This window comes from Cervus elaphus, chromosome 3, assembly GCF_910594005.1.
Source record: "Cervus elaphus chromosome 3, mCerEla1.1, whole genome shotgun sequence".
Taxonomy (NCBI): Eukaryota; Metazoa; Chordata; class Mammalia; order Artiodactyla; family Cervidae; genus Cervus; species Cervus elaphus.
In genome coordinates this window covers 48,186,478-48,208,502 of record NC_057817.1, presented here as the reverse complement: position 1 = coordinate 48,208,502, position 22,025 = coordinate 48,186,478, and the positions used below count along the sequence as shown (strand labels likewise).

The following is a 22,025-nucleotide window of genomic DNA, read 5'->3' as shown; positions in this document are numbered from 1 at the left end:
TTAGACCAGAAAGCAATATTGTACAACTCTGTATATTTGAATGAGAAGAAAATTTAAAGATAATGGGCTATTTGAGGAGATTGCTAGAAATATTTTCATCTTCACCTCCATGAGCCAGTCCCATTTCTGATTATATTACCTCAGATATGTTCCATGATAGGAGTCTCTCTCCATCTCTGATTTTTGCAAAGAATAATAATACAATTGTCCTAAAAGTTTTTGAGATGCAAGTTTGATTCTAAACGGCCTTTATTCTAGAATGTAAGCAAGACTGAGCATATTTTAGTACCACCTATGCCAATATGGCAGGGCAGTATCAGTGTACCTTGCCCCAGAACCAGCAGTGATGACACCCACACTAGGTCTTAGCTAAGAATTGCACAAAGAAGACTCCCCAGCAAAGCAAAGTAAGTGAAGTGAAAGTCACTCAGTTGTGTCCGACTCTTTGCGACTCCATGGATGGACTGGAGCCCTCCAGGCACCCCTGTCCATGGAATTCTCCAGGCAAGAATACTGGAGTGGGTTGCCATTTCCTTCTCCCGGGGAGCAAAGTAAAAGAGGAGAAAATAATAACAGACAACTTCTCACATGTAAGCCACTTTTCGCAGGAATATCAAAGAGACAGATGTACACGCAGAGTGAATGGTGGCAGAGCCAGAGAAATGTTTCTTATTTATAACTGTCTTATTTATCCATGTTGCCTCCTAGATTGGAGTAACCTGAGAAACGTGGTTTGCTTACAAAAGACTGACTTCATTTCTGAACACCAACATCTTTCTCTACGTTATTCACTACACATTTCATTCCTGTACATTATAAAAGAGAGATATTAAACATTAGATTGAGCTTGTTACTTCTGTTAGGTTATTTATATCTTTAGTGATTTTTACTATACTATTTTAATTTTTTCAATTTGTTTTTATTATTTATTTTTGGCTGCACTGGGTCTTTGTTGGTGCCCATGGACTGTCTTTAGTTGCCATGAATGGGGGCTTCTCCCCGTTGCAGTATGCAGGTATCTCCTTGTGGTGACTTCTCCTGTTATGGGGCACAGACTGTAGGCATGTGGGCTCTGTAGTTGCAGCACACAGGTCTAGTTACTCCAAGCCATGTGAAATCTTCCCTGACCAGGGATCGAACCGGTGTCCCCTGCTTAGGCAGGCAAAGTCTCATCCGCTGTGCCACCGGGGAAGAGCAATATGCTTTATTTTTAAGAGCAGTTTTCAGTTCACAGCAAAACTGAAGGGAAGGTACAGAATTTTCCCATATACCTCCTGCTCCCACACATGCATAGCCTCCCTCATTATCAACATCCCCACCAGGGTGGTATATTTGTTATAATTGCTGAAGACAGATATCTTTTAAAGACAAATCTAGAATTAACCTTGTGACAATCTTTCTCCCCTCAAGCAAACATTCCTATTTCTTAGATACAGAAACATATAATTTTATGTGTAACATAGTTTTTAAGTCAATGTAAGCACCTATATTAGCATATATCAGAAATCTCAAACATAAAACAAATGTATTCACATAGTTAAAATTCTATCTGCAGCTCCCTCCTCTGTTCACTCTCTTGAAATGCAGTTTCCCTTCTGCCTTTTAAAATAGGTCATGTATAGCACTTGTGTTTGTTTTTGTTTAATTTGTGGGCAAAGACTTACAGACAAGTGCAAAAGTAAGTCCTCTTTTGCAACCCACAACTCACTGTTCAGTATGAGTTTTGATACAGATAAGAAGGAACATGATCCATAAAATGGGTGTGTATTGATGAGCTTAAAGATTGCTTCCAGGGCTATAAAGTTAAATAAGCTTTTAAATTACCAGCTGTATTGATCCTAGTACTCAGTTTTAATGTTGACATAAAACAAACAAAGATGGGCTCCTCTTTTTAGGCTTTTATCTTCGGAATACAGTGTCTGGATTTTCCAAAGGTATTGGCATATCCCAATGATCTCTGTCAAGTTTTAGGGTGTGATAACTTAGAAATTAATATGATTTGAACTTGATAAGCTTTTAGAGAACTAGACATCCTATCTCCTGACCCTAAACAGGATCCTATAGTGAACTGCTTGAGGAAATTGGATCTTAAAGATTACAGGCATCACAGCTGTGGATTGAGCAGAACTTTTTGTAAGGGCTGCCTTGAAGATGACAACTTTGGAGGAACTATGGTGACTGGCAGTGGAAAGAATCAGGACGTGTGAAAATCCTTAAAAATTTATTGACTTAAATAACTTTGCCTATGTTATGAATAAAAAGAAACCTTTGTGCAGGAAAAAAAAAAATAGGTCATGTAGGCAGTATTGTTTTATTACCAGATTTTCAAGGGATTTTCTCTGGACAACTCTCCATTTCTGAAAACTAGCATTTTCCTTTTTGATAACTTAGCAGCTACAATATCAGGACAAGGAACCCAAATTCAACTGCACAGATTATTTAAATTCCTCTCATCAAAACCTCAACATCTATTTTAATCACAAGATAGCTTTCAAGCCTGTAATATTTTTTGTTTAAACTGGAAATTGGCCCGTATCACTCAGACCTTGTTTTTCTAAGCTGACTGTGTCACAGAACTTGCACGTAGCTCCGTACTTTCATATGGAATGAATTATACCACCAATGGTTAGTCCAAAATTTCTCATAGTAACTTTTAAGGCAATAAGCAAGGATAGTCCTTTGAGAGACTTTTGAGTTGGGTGTGCTGGTATCACCACAGCATCAGGGACATGGCTTGTCATCTTGCCGTGAGGAAGGAACTCTATCTTGCTCAGTAAAAATAATGATGAGCATATCATTTTTTAGTATTTTTGTGTTGAATGGAGAAACGAGTGTTTAAAACTATCTACCAGATTCCTGCTGCCTTCAGGATAAGGACAAAACCCTTCATGATTGAACTCTTGGTTCTCAGGGGCCTTTCTAACTGTAACTCTGGAGGAGAATACTAATTTCTGTCCTATGCAGCAGAACTACTTGTTCCCAGGACAGTTCTTGGACATTCCAGGACACATTTACAGTGTCTTGCTTGACTACCAAAATAGACAATAACCATGTTATGGATAGATTTTACTAAATTCATTTTCTGAGGGCAAACTCATTCCAAAGTTCATGTTAGATACTTCTCTAAACATCCGCATGAGTCAGGGAAAGCTATGTTATGCCAAAGTAGCAAATAATCCTATACTCTAAGTGACTGAAAACACTTGAGGTTAGTTTTTCTCACTCACAGAGTATGTCCATAGCTGGTCAACAGGAGGGCTTTGTGGGGAATAGTTACCCTCAGGCCAACAGCAACCAAGCTGATGGGAAGATCTCATCCAGAACATGCCAGTCACAGTGACAGGGAGAAAGGAGAACAGCAGAGCACGTCCTGGCTCCTCAGTGTCTGCCTGATGGTGCCACACGATGTTTTCGTTCAATCACTAAGTTGTGTCTGACTTTTTGCGACTCGATGGACTGCGGCTCGCCAAGTTTCTCTGTTCTTCACCATCTCCGGAGCTCGCTCAACTCATGTCCATTGACTCAGTGATGCCATCCAATCATCTCGTTCTCTTGTCGCCCCCTTCTCCTCTTGCCTTCAATCTCTCCCAGAATCAGGGTCTTTTCCAATGAGTCCACTCTTCGCATCAGGTGGCCACAGTATTGGAGTTTCAGCCTCAGCATCAGTCCTTCCGGTGAATATTCAAGGTTGATTTCCCTTAGAATTGACGGGTTTGATCTCACTACTGTCCAAGGGACTCTCGAGAGTCTTCTCCAGTACCACAATTCAAACATCAATTCTTTGGTGCAAAGCCTTCTTTATGGTCCAATTCTCGCATCTGTACATGACTACTGGAAAAACCACAGCTTTTTTTATATGGAACTCTGTCAACAAAGTTATGTCTCTGCTTTTTAATACATTGTCAAGGTTTGTCATAGCTTTTCATCTAAGGAACAAGCATCTTTTAATTTAATGGCTGCAATCGCGATTTGCAGTGATTTTGGAGTCCAAGAAAAGAAAATCTGTCACTGCTCCACTTTTTCCCCTTCTATTTGTCATGAAGTGATGGGACCAGATGCCATGATCTTAGTTTTTAAATGTTTCAAGTCAGCTTTTTCACTCTCCACTTTCACCCTCATCAAGCTCTTTATTTCCTCTTCTACCATTAGAATGGTATCATCTGCATATCTGAGGTTGTTGAAAGCCTGGCATGTAGCATGATGTACAGTGCATAGAAGTTAAATAAGCAGAGTGACAACATACAGCCTTGTAGTACTCCTTTCCCAATTTTGAACCAGTCCGTTGTTCCATGTAAGGTTCTAACTGTTGCTTTTTGACCTGCATACGAAGTTCTCAAGAGACAGTTAAGGTGGTCTGGTACTCCCATCTCTTTAAAAAATTTCCACAGTTTGTTGTGATCCACACAGTCAAAGACTTTAGCATAGTCAATGAAGCAGAAGTAGAGGTTTTTATGGAACTCCCTTGCTTTCTCCATGATCCAACAAATGTTGGCAATTTGATCTCCTGGTTCCTCTGACTCTTTCAAACCCAGCTTCTACATCCGGAATTTCTTGGTTCACATATTGCTGGAACTGAACTTGAAGGATTTGGAGCATAATCTTGCTAGCATGTGAAATGAGTGCAGCTGTACTGTAGTTTGAAAATTCTTTGACATTGTCCTTCTTTGGAATTGTAATGAAAACTGACCTTTTCCAGTCCTGTGGCCACTGCTGAGTTTTCCAAATTTGCTGGCACTTTTGCAGCAGCATCATTTAGGATTTGAAACAGCTCAGCTGGAATTCCATCACCTCCACTAGCTTTGTTCATAACAGTGCTTCCTAAGGCCAACTAGTTCATACTCCAGGTTGTCTGGCTCAAGGTAAGTGGCCACACCATTGTGGTATCCAGGTCATTAAGACCATTTTGTATAGTTCTGTGTATTCTTGCCACCTCTTCTTAATGTCTTCTGCTTCTGTTAGGTTCTTACCATTTCTATGCGCATTGAGCCCATCCTTGCATGAAATGTTCTCTTGATATCTCCAATTTTCTTGAAGAGAACTCTAGTCTTTCCCATTCTATTGTTTTCATCTATTTCTCTGCATTGTTCACTTAAAAAGGCTTTCTTATCTCTCCTTGCTATTCTCTAGAACTCTACATTCAGGTGGGTATCTCTTTCCCTTTCTCCCTGTCTTTCACTCCTCTTCTTTCCTCAGCTATTTGTAAAGCCTCCTTAGACAACCACTTTGCCGTATTACATTTCTTTTTCTTGAGGATGGTTTTGGTCACGACCTCCTGTACAATGTTGTGAACCATCATTCATAGTTCTTCAGGCACTCTATCAGATCTAATCCCTTGAATCTACTTGTCACTTCCACTCTATAATCGTAAGGGATTTGATTCAGGTCATACCTGAATGGTCTAGTGGTTTTCCCTACTTTCTTCAATTTAAGTCTGAATTTTGCAGTAAGGAACTCATGATCTGAGCCACAGACAGCTCCAGGTCTTATTTTTGCTGACTATATAGAGCTTCTCCATCCTTGAGTGCAAGGAACATAATCAATCCGATTTCAGTATTGACCATCTGGTGATGTCCATGTGTAGAGTCATCTCTTGTGTTGTTGGAAGAGGGTGTTTGCTGTGACCAGTGCATTCTCTTGGCAAAATTCTGTTAGCCTTTGCCCTGCTTCATTTGTACCCCATGGCCAAACTTACCTGTTATTCTGGGTATCTCTTGACTTCTTACTTTGTATTTCAATCCCCTGTGATGAGAAGGACATCTTTTTTTGGTGTTAGTTCTAGAAGGTGTCATGGGTCTTCATAGAATCTGTCAGTTTCAGCTTCTTCATCATCAGTGGTTGGAGCATAGACTTGGGTTACTGTAATATTGAATAATTTGCCCTGGAAATGAATCAAGATCATTTGGTAGTTTTTGAGATTGTACCCAAGTACTGCATTTCAGACTGTTGTTGACTATGAGGACTACTCCATTTCTTCTAAGTAATTCTTGCCCACAGTAATAGATATAATGGTCATCTGAATTAAATTTACCCATTCCTGTTCATTTTAGTTCCTAAGATGTCAATGTTCAGTCTTGCCATCTCCTGCTTGACTATATCCAACTTATCTTGATTCAAGGGTCTAATATTCCAGGTTCCTATGTGATATTGTTCTTTATAGCATCAGACCTTACTTTCATCACCAGACAATATCCACAACTCAACATCATTTCCACTTTTGCCCAGGCACTTTATTCTTTCTGGAGCTATTACTAATTGCCATCCACTCTTCCCCAGTACCATATTTGGACACCTTCCAACCTAGGAGCAACTCATTTTTCAGTGTCATATCTTTTTGCCTTTTCATAGTGTCCATGGTGTTCTCCAGACAAGAATACTGGAGTAAGTTGCCATTTCCTCCTCCAGTGGACCACGTTTTGTCAGAACTCTTCACTGTGACCCATCTGTCTTGGATGACTCTGCACGACATGGCTCATAGCTTCACTGAGTAATATAAACCCCTTCATCATGACAATGTTGTGATCCAGGAAGAGGAAAATATTCTTAGACAAGAACAAAAGATTAAGATAATACTTAAGAGTAGTTCAGGTTAATCAATTGCAGTATCTTCCCACAGTTCAGTGCTGTTCAGTAAAGAAGATGATCAACACCACAACATACAAATATGCGCAAGCCTCACAAGTACATTAAATGAAAAAATCTATTCAGAAAACTACATAAAGTTTAAATACAAACAGACTCAAGTGACAGTGGAAAAAAGGGGATTATCTTGTGGAGGATGGAGGTAATATTGACTGATGGGCTGGCTTCTGAGCTGCTTGTAATGTTGGTTTTCAATCGGGATGTGAGTTTCAGAAAAGTATTCTCTTTGTGAAAATGTATTAAGCTGTACACTTGTGATATTGCCCTTTTCTATATGGATTTTACATTTTATACTTCATTATCTTCATTAGACTTCAATGAAAAGAAAGGAAAATGTGTCCTCATTTGTTGAAACTCAATGAAAAACAGATCCCACTCTCTAGAGACATTTTCACCACCCAACTCAGGGAAATTTTCATTTATCCTCTACCCAGGACAAATGAAACTCCCTCAGGAAATAAATAGCACCTGATAAACTCGCAAGGAAAAAATTAAAAACATTCAGATACGATCAATACCAACTGTTGTATTGGTAACAGTATTTTATAAACATAAGTTTCCATTTCCCAAAAAGAATACCATAAAAGCTTATAGATCAATGAAAACTAAGTTTACTAGAGTTACTCTGGTAAGGAAAGACACAAACTGGACAGTCTGAGTGATGACTGAGAAGAAGAAAATCAAGACAAGATAAATATAAGGTTTTTAAAAAAGCAGTAAATATATTGAAATATATCTTACTCTCACTATTAAGCAGGGAAACAATAATTAAAACAACAGAACATCCTTTTAACCATTACATAGGTAAAATTTTAAAAGCCAAATCAAATCTTTACCACTTGGTAATTAAAATTCCATGTACCCTCTCTCTTATAATCACTACTAAATTAAGTAAAAAGCCTAAATAGCAAAGAGTGAAAAACAGTATGCTCTCAAAGTATGACCAGTGTTGTAGAGGAAAAATAATATATTTCCATGGTTTTATTATTAAGAAGGAATGATAAAAATTTTAAACCAACTTTTCAGCTGAAGAAAGAAAAAAAGGTCAACAACCAGGATAACAGAAGGAAGAAAATGATTTTGAAATGCACAATCTAGTAATTGCAAAATAGAAAAACAGAGCTGATAAACACCTCCAAAGATGATGGGTAACGGAAGAGAAAGCAAACAGTAAAATAATAAAATCAAGTGTAAAAACTGAAAAAAACCTCATGTAGTAGAAGAAAACAAAAACATGAAACTGGGAATGCGAGAAGGGATATATCTGAAAATTTTTGAATACCACTGAAATAAATTGTTCTCTCAGAAAATTAAAATTTCCAGAACAGATTCAAGACTTGTTAAAAATATGAATAAACCAATGAAATATTATTAAAAATCACCTTCAAAAATAGATCTAGGGGCAATAAATATTACTGAAAGTGCAGTCAAACTGGCAAGGGCTAGTATTACCTCTGTTACTTATGTTCAAGAAAAGCTGAACTGCTATCTAACCCATTTGAAGTAGTAGCTAGCAATAACCTTAATGTAAAGTAAACATAGCATAGTTTCTAAAAATAAACCTCAAACTCCTGAATGTGCAGTATTACTCTCTACTCTTGAGAGTCCCATGGACTGCAAGGAGATCCAACCAGTCCATTCTAAAGGAGATCAGTCCTGGGTGTTCATTGGAAGGGCTGATGCTGAAGCTGAAACTCCAATACTTTGGCCACCTCATGCGAAGAGTTGACTCACTGGAAAAGACCCTGATGCTGGGAGGGATTGGGGGCAAGAGGAGAAGGGGACAACAGAGGATGAGATGGCTGGATGGTATCACCAACTCGATGGGCATGAGTTTGAGTAAACTCTGGGAGTTGGTGATGGACAGGGAGGCCAGGCGTGCTGTGATTCATGGGGTCGCAAAGAGTCAGACATGACTGAGTGACTGAACTGAACTGAACTGAATTGATCCTGTTGGAAAAGTTCAGGGTGTGTTAATAGACATACAAATGTGTGAAGTTAATGAATTTAAGAAAATATGTACAAGCCATCAAGAGTTTGTGATGACAGACATAGAAAAGGCACCTGTGGTTGCCAAGGGGAAGGGGAAGGATTGGGAGCTTGGGATTAGCAGATACAAACTAGTATATATAGAATGGATCAACAACAAGAGCCTACTGTGTGGTACAGGGTGTTGTTCAGTTTTTCAGTCCTGTATGACTCTTTGTGACCCCATGGACTGCAGCACACCAGACTTCCCTACCTTCACTATCTCCAGGAGTTAGCTTAAACTCATGTCCATTGAGTCGGTGATGCCATCCAATCACCTCATCCTCTGTTACCCCTTCTCCTCCTGCCCTCAGTCTTTCCCAGAATCAGGGTCTTTTCCTATGAGTTGGCTCTTTGCATCAGGTGACCAAAGTATTGCAGCTTCAGCTTCAGCTTCAGCATCAGTCCTTCCAATGAATATTCAGGGTCAATTTCCTTTAGGATTGATTGGTTTGATTTCCTTGCAGTCCAAGGAGCTCTCAAGAGTCTTCTTCTCCAGCACCAACTCTTAGGCACTCTGCCTTCCCATATGGTCCAACTCACATGACTACTGGAAAACCATAGCTTTGACTAAACAAACTATATTCAATATCCTGTGATAAACTAGAATGGAAAAGAATATGAAAAATATATATGTGTTTCTGTGTGTGTGTATATATGTGTGTGTGTGTGTGTGTGTGTGTGCAAGAATCCCTTAGAAAATGGTGTAGCCATCATAGTCAACAAAAGAGTCCAAAATGCAGTACTTGGATGCAATCTCGAAAACAACAGAATGATCTTTGTTCATTTCCAAGGCAAACCATTCAATACCACAGAATCCAAGTCTATGCCCTGACCAGTAATGCTGAAGAAGCTGAAGTTAAATGGTTCTATGAAGACCTACAAGACCTTCTAGAACTAACACCCAAAAAAGATGTCCTTTTCATTATAGGGGACTGGAATGCAAAAGTCAGAAGTCAAGAAATACCTGGAGTAACAGGCAAATTTGACCTTGGAATACAAAATGAAGCAGGTCAAAGGCTAACAGTTTTGCCAAGAGAACGCACTGGTTATAACAAACACCCTATTCCAACAGCACAAGAGAAGACTCTACACATGGACATCACCAGATGGTCAATACCGGTCAGATTGATTATATTCCTTACAACCAAAGATGGAGAAGCTCTATGCAGTCAGCAAAAACAAGACCGGTAGCTGGCTGAGGCTCAGTTCATGAACTCCTTATTGCCAAATTCAGACTTAAATTGAAGAAAGTAGGGAAAACTACTAGACTATTCAGGTATGACCTAAATCAAATCCCTTATGATTATACAGTGGAAGTAAGAAATAGATTCAAGGGTTTAGATCTGATAGACAGAGTGCCTGATGAACTATGGATGGAGGTTCGTGACATCGTACAGAAAGCAGTGATCAAGACCATCCCCAAGAAAAAGAAATGCAAAAAGGCAAAATGGTTGTCTGAGGAGGACTTACAAATAGCTGTGAAAAGGAGAGAAGCGAAAAGCAAAGGAGAAAAGGAAAGATATACCCATTTGAATGCAGAGTTCCAAAAAATAGCAAGGAGAAATAAGAAAACCTTCCTCAGTGATCAATGCAAAGAAATAGAGGGAAACAATAGAATGGGAAAGACTAGACATCTCTTCAAGAAAATGAGGGCTACCAAGGAAACATTTCATGCAAAGATGGGTACAATAGAGGCCAGAAATGGTATGGACCTAACAGAAGCAGAAGATAATAAGAAGAGGTGGTAAGAATACACAGAAGAATTATAAAAAAAAAAAAAAAAAGATCTTCATGACCCAGATAACCATGATGGTGTGACCCCTCACCTAGAGCCAGACATCCTGGAATGTGAAGTCAAGTGGGCCTTAGGAAGCATCGCTATGAACAAAGCTAGTGGAGGTGATGGAATTCCAGTTGAACTATTTCAAATCCTAAAAGATGATGCTGTGAAAGTGTTGCACTCAATATGCCAGCAAATTTGGAAAATGCAGCAGTGGACACAGGACTGGAAAAGGTCAGTCTTCATTCCAATCCCAAAGAAAGGCAATGCCAAAGAATGCTCAAACTACTGCACAATTGTACTCATCTCACATGCTAGCAAAGTAATGCTCAAAATTCTCCAAGCCAGACTTCAACAGTATGTGAACCATGAACTTCCAGATGTTCAAGCTGGATTTAGAAAAGGCAGAGGAACCAGAGATAAAATTGCCAGCATCCGTTGGATCATCGTAAAAGCAAGAGAGTTCTAGAAAAATATCTACTTCTGCTTTATTGATTACACCAAAGCCTTTGACTGTGTGGATCACAACAAACTGTGGAAAATTCTTCAAGAGATGGGAATACCAGACCACCTGACCTGCCTCTTGAGGAAACTGTATGCAGGTCAAGAAGCAACAGTTAGAACTGGACATGGAACAACAGACTGGTTGCAAATCGGGAAAGGAGTACATTAAGGCTGTGTATTGTCACCTTGATTATTTAACTTATATGCAGAGTACATCATGAGAAACACTGGGCTGGAGGAAGCACAAGCTGGAATCAAGATTGCCAGGAGAAATACCAATAACCTCAGATATGCAGATGACACCACCCTTATGGCATAAAGTGAAGAGGAACTAAAGAACCTCTTGATGAAAGTGAAAAAGTTGGCTTAAAACTCAACATTCAGAAAACGAAGATCATGGCCTCTGGTTCTACCACTTCATGGCAAATAGATGGGGAAACAATGGAAACAGTGACAGACTTTATTTTGGGGGTTCCAAAATCACTGCAGATGGAGACTGCAGCCGTGATATTAAAAGATGCTTGCTCCTTGGAAGAAAAGTTATGACCAACCTAGACAGCATATTAAAAAGCAGAGACATTACTTTGCCAACAAAGGTCCATCTAGTGAAAGCTATGGTTTTTCCAGTAGTCATGTATGGATGTGAGAGTTGGACTATAAAGAAAGCTGAGTGCCGAAGAATCAATGATTTGGAACTGTGGTGTTGGAGAAGACTCTTGAGAGTCCCTTGGACTGCAAGGAGATCCAACCAGTTCATCCTAAAGAAAATCAATCCTGAAATTTCACTGGAAGGACTGATGCTGAGGCTGAAACTCTAATACTTTGGCCTCCTGATGCAAAGAACTGACTCATTGGAAAAGACCCTGATGCTGGGAAAGATTGAAGGCAGGAGGAGAAGGAGACAGAGGATGAGACGGTTGGATAGCATCACCAACTCGATGGACATGAGTTTGAGTAAACTCCAGGAGTTAGTGATGGACAGGGAGGCCTTGCATGCTGCAGTCCATGGGGTCACAAAGAGCCAAACATGACTGAGCGACTGAACTGAACTGAACTGAGTGTTACTGAAATCTTGATAAACTTGGAGAATTCTGGTCAGGTATCACAAGAAATTTGTATTTGTGACCTTTTAAAAATGAATGTGTACTATTTCTTGGGTAGTTAGTAGAAGGTATTAGGGCCTTAGAGCTAATTTACTATTATTTTGTTGATTAATGGCTCTCCCTTTTGCAAACAGAAAAGAAAATTTTGTTAAATAGTTTTTACACTTTCTTTAGTTTAATTCATCTCATGTTCCTTTATGTATACCCTCCCTCCCATATTTTTTCTTCCCAGATCTGGTTCCCTATACCTGGAGCTTCCAATCTCAGAAGATATTTACTTTTTCTCTTCTCTCTCTACCACTTCTCTTTCTTTCTCTTTCTCCATCTACCAATCCCAACCTGAGGAATTACAGCTATTCACAAAAAGTAGTCCTCAGCTACAGCAACTATTAAAAACAAAGAGAAAAGAAAATGAATACTGCTGTACTTTGATCAATTAAAAGCTTTCTTCATTTGTAACCTAAATACATAACAAAAACATAATCAAATTGTAGAGTCATTGGTAGTTTGAAGTAAAATGCTTTCATTTGCCTGGTCTTCCTCTCTACTCAACAAAACTTCAACTCCACATTAGCTACATCTTTTATACTGTTCTGAATAGCAAAACCATTAGTATATTTTACACTGGATGTTTTACTTAATTATAAAATAAATTCTTCCTATCTTTAAATCGTTGTCTTTCCCACAGAAAAGACGCGCCAAACAAATTATATGTAAAGTAACTGCCATCTTTCCAAGAGATCATCAGAATAATCTGATGATTAAGAAAGACAAAGTTTAGTACATCTACCACAATAAAGGATAGCAACACTTTGACAAAGGCTTAATAGCCTTAGAAGGAGAATAGAAGGTGATATTCATAGGATTGGGGAGTCTGAGTACAAATGGCTTCAGATAGCTCTTGCAAAGCGGAGAACTTTTGTTTAGGAGATTGGGCAGAATTTCTGACATCATAGTTCAGAGTTGGTGGTACGGTGACCAACTCATCCTTGGTTTCCCTGGACTTTCCCAGTTTTAGCTTGAAAATCCCACATGCCTGTGTGCATTCAAGTCACATCATATCAATTAAACTTAATTTGTTCATATTTTTATTGTGGCAAGGTATATATAATACAAAGTGGGCTTCTCTGGTGGTTCAGACAGTAAAGAATCTGCCTGTAATATAGGAGACCAGAGTTCAATCCCTGGGTCAGGGAGATCCCCTAGAGGAGGGCATGGCAACCCACTCCAGTATTCTTGCCTGAAGAATCCCACAGACATAGGAGCCTGGCAGACTACAGTCCATGGAGTTGCAAAGGGTCAAAACTACTGAAGCAACTTAGCACCCACACAACAGGTGCATATATAATATGGGGGCTTCCCAGGAAGCTTAGTGGTAAAAAGAATCCATCTGCCAATGCAGGAGACACAGGAGATGCCAATATGATTCCTGGATCGGGAGGATCACCTGGAAAAGGAAATGGCAACCCACTCCAGTATTCCTGCCTGGAGAATCCTGTGGACAGAGAAGCCTGGTGGGCTACGGTCCCTAAGAGTCACAAAGAGTGGGACACAACTGAGCGAATGTACACGGATGCACATATATGACCTTTGCCATTCTTTGGGGCTTCCCTGATAGCTCAGTTGGTAAAGAATCCCTCTGCAATGCAGGAGACCCCAGCCCGATTCCTGGGTCAGGAAGATCTTCTGGAGAAGGAATAGGCTACCACTCCAGCCTTCTTAGGCTTTCCTTATGGCTCAGCGGATAAAGAATCCACCTGCAATGCAGGAGACCTGGGTTCGATTCCTGGGGTGGGAAAATCCCCTGGAGAAGGGAAAGAATACCCACTCCAGTATTCTAGCCTGGAGAATTCCGTGAACTATACAGTTCGTGGGGTTGCAAAGAGTCGGACACGACCGAGGGGCTTGCACGTTCCCTTTCAAGCATTCCTTAATGTGTGACTGAGTGGGGATCACATTCGCAATGTTGTGCCACTACCACCACTTAATTTTTTTAATGGAAATCTATGTTCATTCGTTTTTCAGTACAGCAGGCTGGGGCTGGGGATCACATGTTGAACAGAAATTTTCATAGTTCATGCCTTCATCTGGCCTTCAAGGGACCAAAGTGCTGTTTTGTTTTTTTTTTCTTTGCAGTCAAATAAGGTGAAGTCTTTCTGTACATCGGAAGGTGAGCAGGATTGAAAAGGGCCTTGGATACCCTGCAGAGGTCAAGGAGCAGCACGAGAGGAGGTGAGATCTAGAGCCCAATTCCAGAATCCGCGGCAGGTAGGATTCCAGCACTCCCCGCGGGGGCGGAGCTTATGGCAGGGCGGGGCCGACAAGCCACAGAGGTTGGGCGGGGCCTGAGCGGGGCGGTGGGCGGGGCCTGAGCGGGGCGGTGGGCGGGGCCTGAGCGGGGCGGATGAGCAGTGGGCGGGTCCGTTTCTGGCGACTCCCTCCCGCAGCGCCTGGGCCTGCACCCGACGCCGACCAGACCGCGGCGCCGAACGGCAGTCTAGTCCCTGGCCCATCTCCATGTTGGTGGCGGCCTGAGCGGAAGCCCGAGTGGGATGCGGCTGACGCGGAAGCGTCTCTGCTCGATTTTCATAGCCGTGTACTGCCTCTTCTCGCTCTACGCCGCCTACCACGTCTTCTTCGGGCGCCGCCGCCGGACGCCGGACGCGCCTTTGCGGGGCCTCAGGAAGGGGGTTGTCCCGGTGCGGGAGAGGCGCGGCCGAGGTAGGACACCGGACCGTGGCCTCTCTCCTCGGCTGCGCGCCGGGGCGCGGGGCTGAGGGCTGGTAGGGGCCGGGGTGGCTGAGCCACGCTGCCACCAGCCCCGCTCTCGGGTCCAGGATGGCTCCGGGGCGCACTTCTCCTCTTCCAGCTCTCCGCAGCCACCCCAGGCCTCGGGATTGGAGGCTGTAGGAATGCTCCGGGCCTCGCCCAGATCTCACGTGCTGTTGCCACTCCCCATCCCTGGGGCTAACAGGTGCACGCACTTTTAAAAATACATCTTGAATATCCAAGACGTTGTCACAAAATGCCAGATTCTCTGGAATGCCGCTGGCTTAAAGACATCTATTCCCATATTGAAACAAAAGTGAAAAGTGAGGTCGCTCAATCGTGTCCTACTCTTTGCGACCCCATGGACTGTAGGCTCCTCCGTCCATCGGATTTTCCAGGCAAGAGTATTGGAGTGGGTTGCCATTTCCTTCTTCAGAGGATCTTCCTGACCCTGGAGTGTGTTGCCATTTCCTTCCCCACCCTTGAGTAGGTTGCCATTTCCTTCTCCCGAGAATCTTCCCGACCCAGGGGTCAAACCCAGATCTCCCGCATTGTAGGCAGACGCTTTACCGCCTGAGCCACCAGAGAAGCCTGGTCAAACAAAGCCTTCTCTAATCCTGCGGTGACTTCGGAAGACTAGAGCCCTTTATCTCCCTTCTTTGTATTTTGATCCCTTTGTATTTTGTTGACCCTTGTCAGGATCGGACTCAGGCTTATTTCTGCCTTCTTTCAGAATTTTGCACAATAGTATCTGAAACTGTTGGACACTTTTCATGTTGAAATCAAGTTTTATGTATAGTTTGCGTAAGGTATATACAATCTATACAGAATTGGCAAAAGTTAAGCTTGTAATAGTACATATTACTGTACCCAGTTATTTTAGACGGCTTTTTGGGGGAGCCTAACATTTTGTTAACATTTTATTTCAAGTTCTTTTGGGATAATGGTTCAATCAAAAGTTCTGATTTCCTTTTTTAAGTTTTTATTGTGTGTTTAGCCTATTCAAATTCTCTTGCTTAATCTCTTTGAAAAATTGAAGTTAGGATGCAGGTAAAACTCCCTGACTTTCCAGGTGGCTGAGTGGTGAAGAATCCACCTGCCATGCAGGAGATGTGGGTTGGATCCCTGGATAGGAAAGATCCCCTGAAGAAAAAAAAAATAGCAGCCACTACAGTATTCTCACCTGGAAAATCCATGGACAGAGGAGCCTGGCAGGCTACAGTCCATGGGGTTGCAAAAGAGTCTTACACTACTTAGCGACTAAACAACATCTAATTTAAATGGCTTGAATTTATCTACAACTGATGCTCTGCCTTATTAATAACACTTGTTACTCTTTTTATAACACAGAACAATCTACTTTGAGAAGTGAAGAATGGAATCCTTGGGAAGAAGATGAAAAAAATGAGCAACAACACAGACTTAAAACTAGCCTTCAGATATTAAATAAGTCCACAAAAGAGAAAAAACACTTCCATGTACAAATCTGGGGCAAAGCTGCCATTGGTAAGTTAATGTTTAAAGCTAAGATATGTAAAAGCATCGTATTAAAGCATTATAAATACATTTATAGTCTATTTCATCATTTGTTAAGATACCATAATACTTTTTTTTCACTTTTTTCAATATTCCATTTCTTTTTTTGTTAGACAACATCTGTGTAAACACACACAAACGTACACATGTGCACCTGTCTTTAGCAGAGCACAGCTTTATTTGTAGATACAAAAGAGTTGGTTATGTAAACATCATTATATTAAAATGCCTATGTCAACTGAATTTTCATGGAACTATGTGTTTATTAATCACTTGATGCACAAGTGTAAGATGTGGCCTCTGACCTTAATGGCCAAACAAGTTTAGGAAACATTGAACTGAACAAAGTTAAACAAGGTTATTTGTTGCAGAAACTTTGTCAGAGGTTTTACTATGCCAGTGTTCATCATGAATGCCTCGGAAGGGGATATAGTATGTAGTTGATTAAACTTGGTTGCCCACTAAAACACTTTTGCTCTGAGTATCGTGAGTATTGTGTTCCAAATTATATGATATGCTCAATTAGAGAATGGGACCCTCAATGGCAAAAGAGTCAGAAAGAACTTAGTCAATTAGAAGTGAGTGTTCTGGCCATTAAACATGAGTTAAATAGATGTACATTAAGGGATTTGGATAAAAGGTACCAGGTGAAAGGAAAGTGAACAGAATAGTAGTGCCTGACCCGTAGTGTTTCATAAATGCATAAACATTTGCACACATATATACATCCTTGAAAATGACTCATCTCTAAAGTTCAAGTACCCAGATCCAGACCTCTAATCATCAAGTTCTAGCAATTTTTCTCTCTATGAGAATCTGTCATATTAATTTCTTTAAATTTCCACTTCCTCATTCTAGTTTTTAATTAAATATACTTCTTAACAGTTTTCATGTTTCTAGACTTTTCTGATTTCAGTCTAGTAGGCACAAAGTGGTCAGATGAGCTTTATCAAGCATTGCATTCATCAGCCTGTTCCCCAGGCACAGTCATAGGATACCAGTTACAGAAATTCCCATTCAAAAGGGAGAAAATGGAAGGAGGAGTCACAGGTTTAAGCAGTTTTGATATCCAACCACGCAAATTCCATTAGGCTTCAAGCCCTGGGAGTGAGTGATCTATGGCTCAAAACGTTCTTTCTGGATTTTTCAGCTCCATGCTTGGGAAGTCATCCTTCCATTTTCAGGAAGGTTAGCATGTGTTTGCAGCTCAGTAGTTTTATCAGCCTGTTTCCTGCTGTTAGGATTTTGGGAATCCAATAAGCTTGTTTCATTTCAACTCTCTCTCTGCCCCTTTTAGTCCAAGTTGGCAGTGTTTCTATTAATATAACGTTCTCAAGAACCATGTCAGTCTCCCATATGTATGTCATAAAGATTCGCTTTATTAGACAAGAGTTCCTCTACAGGTGTTTCCTGAATAATCCCATCTCTATTTCTAGCTTCTGCTGATAATGGCTAAGGAAATCCACAAATCAACACCTAATGTTTTAAAAAAAACAAAAATCCTCTCTGTGATTGAATATTCTGACCAGACATTAGCAAAAGGATATCAGCTACATCTTTAGCGTTCCATTTTCAGGAAGGTTAGCATGCTTTCTTGACAGCGAATCCCCTAATTTTTCTTCTCTTTTGCAATCTGAAGAGGCTGAGAATTTCTAAAATCATCAAGTCATGATTCCTTTTTGCTTAGTTTTTTTCTCAGTCTCTCTTTTCAACTCATATTTTATTGTAATCAGTGAGAAGAAATGAGGCCACAGCTACTTTACTTAGAAATTTCTTCAACTAACTATCCAAGTTTATCATTTACAAGTTCTGCTTTGCACATAAGTGCAGGAAACAATTCAGCTAAACTTTCTACTTCTGTATATAACAAGGATCTTCTTTACTCCAGTCTCCAATAACATGTTCCTCACTGTCTTCTGAGCCCTCACCAACAGCACTTTTAATGTGCCTATTTCTTCCAGCAATCAGTTTATGATGATTTTGATATTCTCTAAAATGATACAAGTTTTTTCCTACTGTTCTCCTAGCTTTCTCCTGAGTTCTCACCAGCTGAGTCACTAACATCCATCTTTCTACCTACAGTCTGTTTTAAGTCAGTCTAATCTAAGTTTCTTTTAATCCTTGTTCTCAAAATTTTTTCAACCTTTCCCCATTACCCAGTTCCAAAGCCACTTCCAGATTTTTAAGTATTTGTTACAGCAGCACCCCATTTCTATAGCTACATAATATGTAGTTTCCTTTAGCTGCTATAACCAATTACCAAAAAGTTAGTGGCTTAAAACATATTTTTTATTTAAATTTAATTATTTTTAATTGGAAGATAATTGCCTTACAATATTGTATTGATTTCTGGTGTACAACAGTGTGAACCAGCCATAAGTATACATTTACCCCTCCCTCTTGAACCTCCATCCCACCCCAGCCTCCATCCCATCCCTTTAGGTCATCACAGAGCCCCAGGCTGAGCTCCCTGTGTTATATAGCAACTTCCCACTAGCTATTTATTTTACACATTGTAACATATATGTTTCAGTGCTCCTCTCCCAATTCACCCCACTCTCTCCTTCCCCTGCTGTGTCCACATGTCAGGAGACCACCTGCAGTGCAGGAGACTGCCTGCAATGCAGGAGACCTGGGTTCTGCCCCTGGGCTGGGAAGAGCCCCTGGAGAAGGAAATGGCAACCCACTCTGGTATTCTTGCCTGGGAAATCCCATGGACAGAGAAGCCTGGCAGGCTACAGTCCATGGTGCTAAGAGTTGGAGACAACTTAGCAACTAAACCACCAACCACTACCATGGGTGAGCAACATTCCATTGTATATAAAAACAACATATATTTTTTAATCTATAATTGACTTATAAGTTTCAAGTGTACTACATAATGATTTGACATAGATGTATATTGTGAAAGGATCAATACAGTAAGTCTAGTGAACATCCATCACCTCACATAGTTAAAACTTTTTTCTTGTGATATGAACTTTATGATCTACTCTCTTAGCAACTTTCAGATATGCAAATACAGTATTATTAACTTTGGTCACCATAAATTTATTATATTACATTTCTGAAGGCAGAAATCTAAAGTGTGTCCTCAGGCTATATTCCATTTGGATGCTGTAGAGGAACATCTGTTTCCTTGCTTTTTACTGCCTTCTAGTAACTGCCTTCATTCCTTGACCCATGCCCCACCTCATCCTGAATTCTTCTTCCTCAAACCTCTTTCCCTCATTTTGACACTCCTGGCTCCCTCTCCTGAGGACCCTTGTGATTACATAGGACCCACCTAGAACAAAGGACTGGTTCAAAATTGGGAAAGGAGTATGTCAAGACTGTATATTGTCACCTTGCTTATTTAGCTTATATGTAGAGTACATCATGCGAAATGCCAGGCTAGCTGAATCACAAGTGGAATCAAGATTGCCAGGAGAAATATCATCTGCCTATCTGAGGTTCTTGTATCAAGAACCACTCTAATGGCAGAAAGCAAAGAGGAACTAAGGAGTCTCTTGATGAAGGTGAAAGAAGAGAGTGAAAAAGCCGACTTAAAACTTAACAGAAAACTAAGATCATGGCATCTGGTCCCATCACTTCATGGCAAATAATGGAGAAAAAGTGAACACAGTGGCAGATTTTATTTTCTTGGACTCCAAAATCACTATGGACAGTGACCACAGCCACAAGATTAAAAGATGCTTGCTCATTAGAAGAAAAGCTATGACAAACCTCAATTCAGTTCAGTTCAGTCACTCAGTTGTGTCTGACTCTGCAACCCCATGGACTGCAGCTTGCCAAGCTTCCCTGTCCATCACCAACTCCTGGAGCTTACTCAAACTCATGTCCATCGAGTTGGTGATGCCATCCAACCATCTCATCCTCTGTCATCCCCTTCTCCTCCTGCCTTCAGTCTTTCCCAGCATCAGGGTCTTTTCAAATGAGTCAATACTTCTCATCTGGTGGCCAAAGCATTGGAGTTTCAGCTTCAGCATCAGTCCTTCCAATGAATATTCAGGACTGATTTCCTTTAGGATGGACTGGTTGGATCTCCTTGCAGTCCAAGGGACTCTCAAGAGTCTTCTCCAACACTACAGTTCAAAAGCATCAATTCTTCGGTGCCCAGCTTTCTTTATAGTCCAACTCTCACATCCATACATGACTACTGGAAAAACCATAGCCTTGACTAGACAGACTTTTGTTGGCAAAGTAATGTCTCTGCTTTTTAATATACTGTCTAGGTTGGTCATAGCTTTTCTTTCAAGGAGCAAGTGTCCTTTTATTTCATGGCTACAGTCATCATCTGCAGTGATTGTGGAGACCCCCAAAATAAAGTCTCTTGCGGTTTCCATTGTTTCCCCAACTATTTGCAGTAAAGTGATGGGCCTAGACAGCGTATTAAAAGCTAAGCACCGAAGAATTGATGCTTTTGAACTGTGATGCTAGAAAAGATCTTGAGAGTCCCTTGGACAGCAAGGAGATCAAAGCAGGCAATCTTAAAGGAAATCAACCCTGAATACACTTTGGAAGGACTGATGCTGAAACTCTAGTACTTTGGCCACCTGATGTGACGAGCCAACTCATTGGAACAGACCCTGATGCTGGGAAAGATTGAGAGCAGGAGGAAACGGGGGTGACAGAGGATGAGATGATTGGATGGCATCATCGACTCAATGGACATGAGTTTGAGCAGACTCTGGGAGATAGTGAAGGACAGGGAAGCCTGGCATGCCACAGTCCATGGGGTCACAAAGAGTCGGACATGACTTAACGATTGAAGAACTGCAACAACACCCAGATAATCCAGCATAATCTCTCCACTTTAGCATCCTTATCTTAATCACATTATAAAGCCTCTTTTGCTTTCTAAAGGTAATGTATTTACAGGTCCTAGAGATTTCATCTTTGGCCATCTTGGGTTGGGAGAAAGCATTACTCAACCTACTGTATTTGGAAAGGTTTATCTGATTAGCCAAGTCTTTTAACATGGGTTTTTTGTGCATGTCTTTTATTTATTTTTTTTTTATTAGTTGGAGGCTAATTACTTCACAACATTTCAGTGGGTTTTGTCATACATTGATATGAATCAGCCATAGATTTACACGTATTCCCCATCCCGATCCCCCCTCCCACCTCCCTCTCCACCCGATTCCTCTGGGTCTTCCCAGTGCACCAGGCCCGAGCACTTGTCTCATGCATCCCACCTGGGCTGGTGATCTGTTTCACCATAGATAGTATGTGCATGTCTTTTAGTACCAGAGTATGATGAGAAAGTAACAAAACACATCTTCCAATGTAACTTTTTAGTTACATTTAGGTAACCTGGCTCCCCAAGTACCTCATCGTCTCCAGAATACCTTATTGTGTGACGCTGCTCTCCTCTACTCTCAGAGCTTTCATGTAGGTGAAATCATGATAAAACATAGGGGCTGGCCTAAAGAGATAGGAGGCAGTGGCATTTGTTTGCAGACGGTATCATCTAGTGAAGGATGTGTGCTCATTTGGGAAGGAGGTGATATCTCCTTGATATATTGAATGTATATGCATACATGAGACCCTCTGGTTCTATTTGGCACAAGATGGTGAATCCATCCCCAGCTTGTTATAGTATAGAAACAGTTCTAAGCTAAGATAACTTACACTGTAATATAACACATTTCAGGATAAAA

The 22,025-nt window shown here is 40.8% G+C and overlaps 1 protein-coding gene and 1 non-coding gene across 3 annotated transcripts in view; both read left to right on the top strand.

Moving 5' to 3' along the window:
* The first annotated feature begins 1,620 nt into the window (after positions 1–1,620).
* LOC122686387 lies at positions 1,621–1,747 on the top strand. The gene has a single exon (XR_006338752.1). It is a non-coding gene; the product is annotated as a small nucleolar RNA SNORA40 (small nucleolar RNA).
* Positions 1,748–14,479: 12,732 nt separating this feature from the next.
* Positions 14,480–22,025, top strand: part of RXYLT1 (ribitol xylosyltransferase 1) — a 26,164-nt gene continuing 18,618 nt past the window's right edge. Inside the window, exons 1-2 of one of the 2 annotated variants that reach the window (XM_043888230.1) lie at positions 14,480–14,778; positions 16,177–16,332. In XM_043888230.1, the coding sequence (XP_043744165.1) occupies positions 14,610–14,778; positions 16,177–16,332 (325 nt within the window). In that variant the 5' untranslated portion in view covers positions 14,480–14,609. Of the gene's footprint in view, positions 14,779–14,831; positions 15,032–16,176; positions 16,333–22,025 lie in introns of those variants that run through there. The other variant, XM_043888240.1, reaches the window with a different exon arrangement.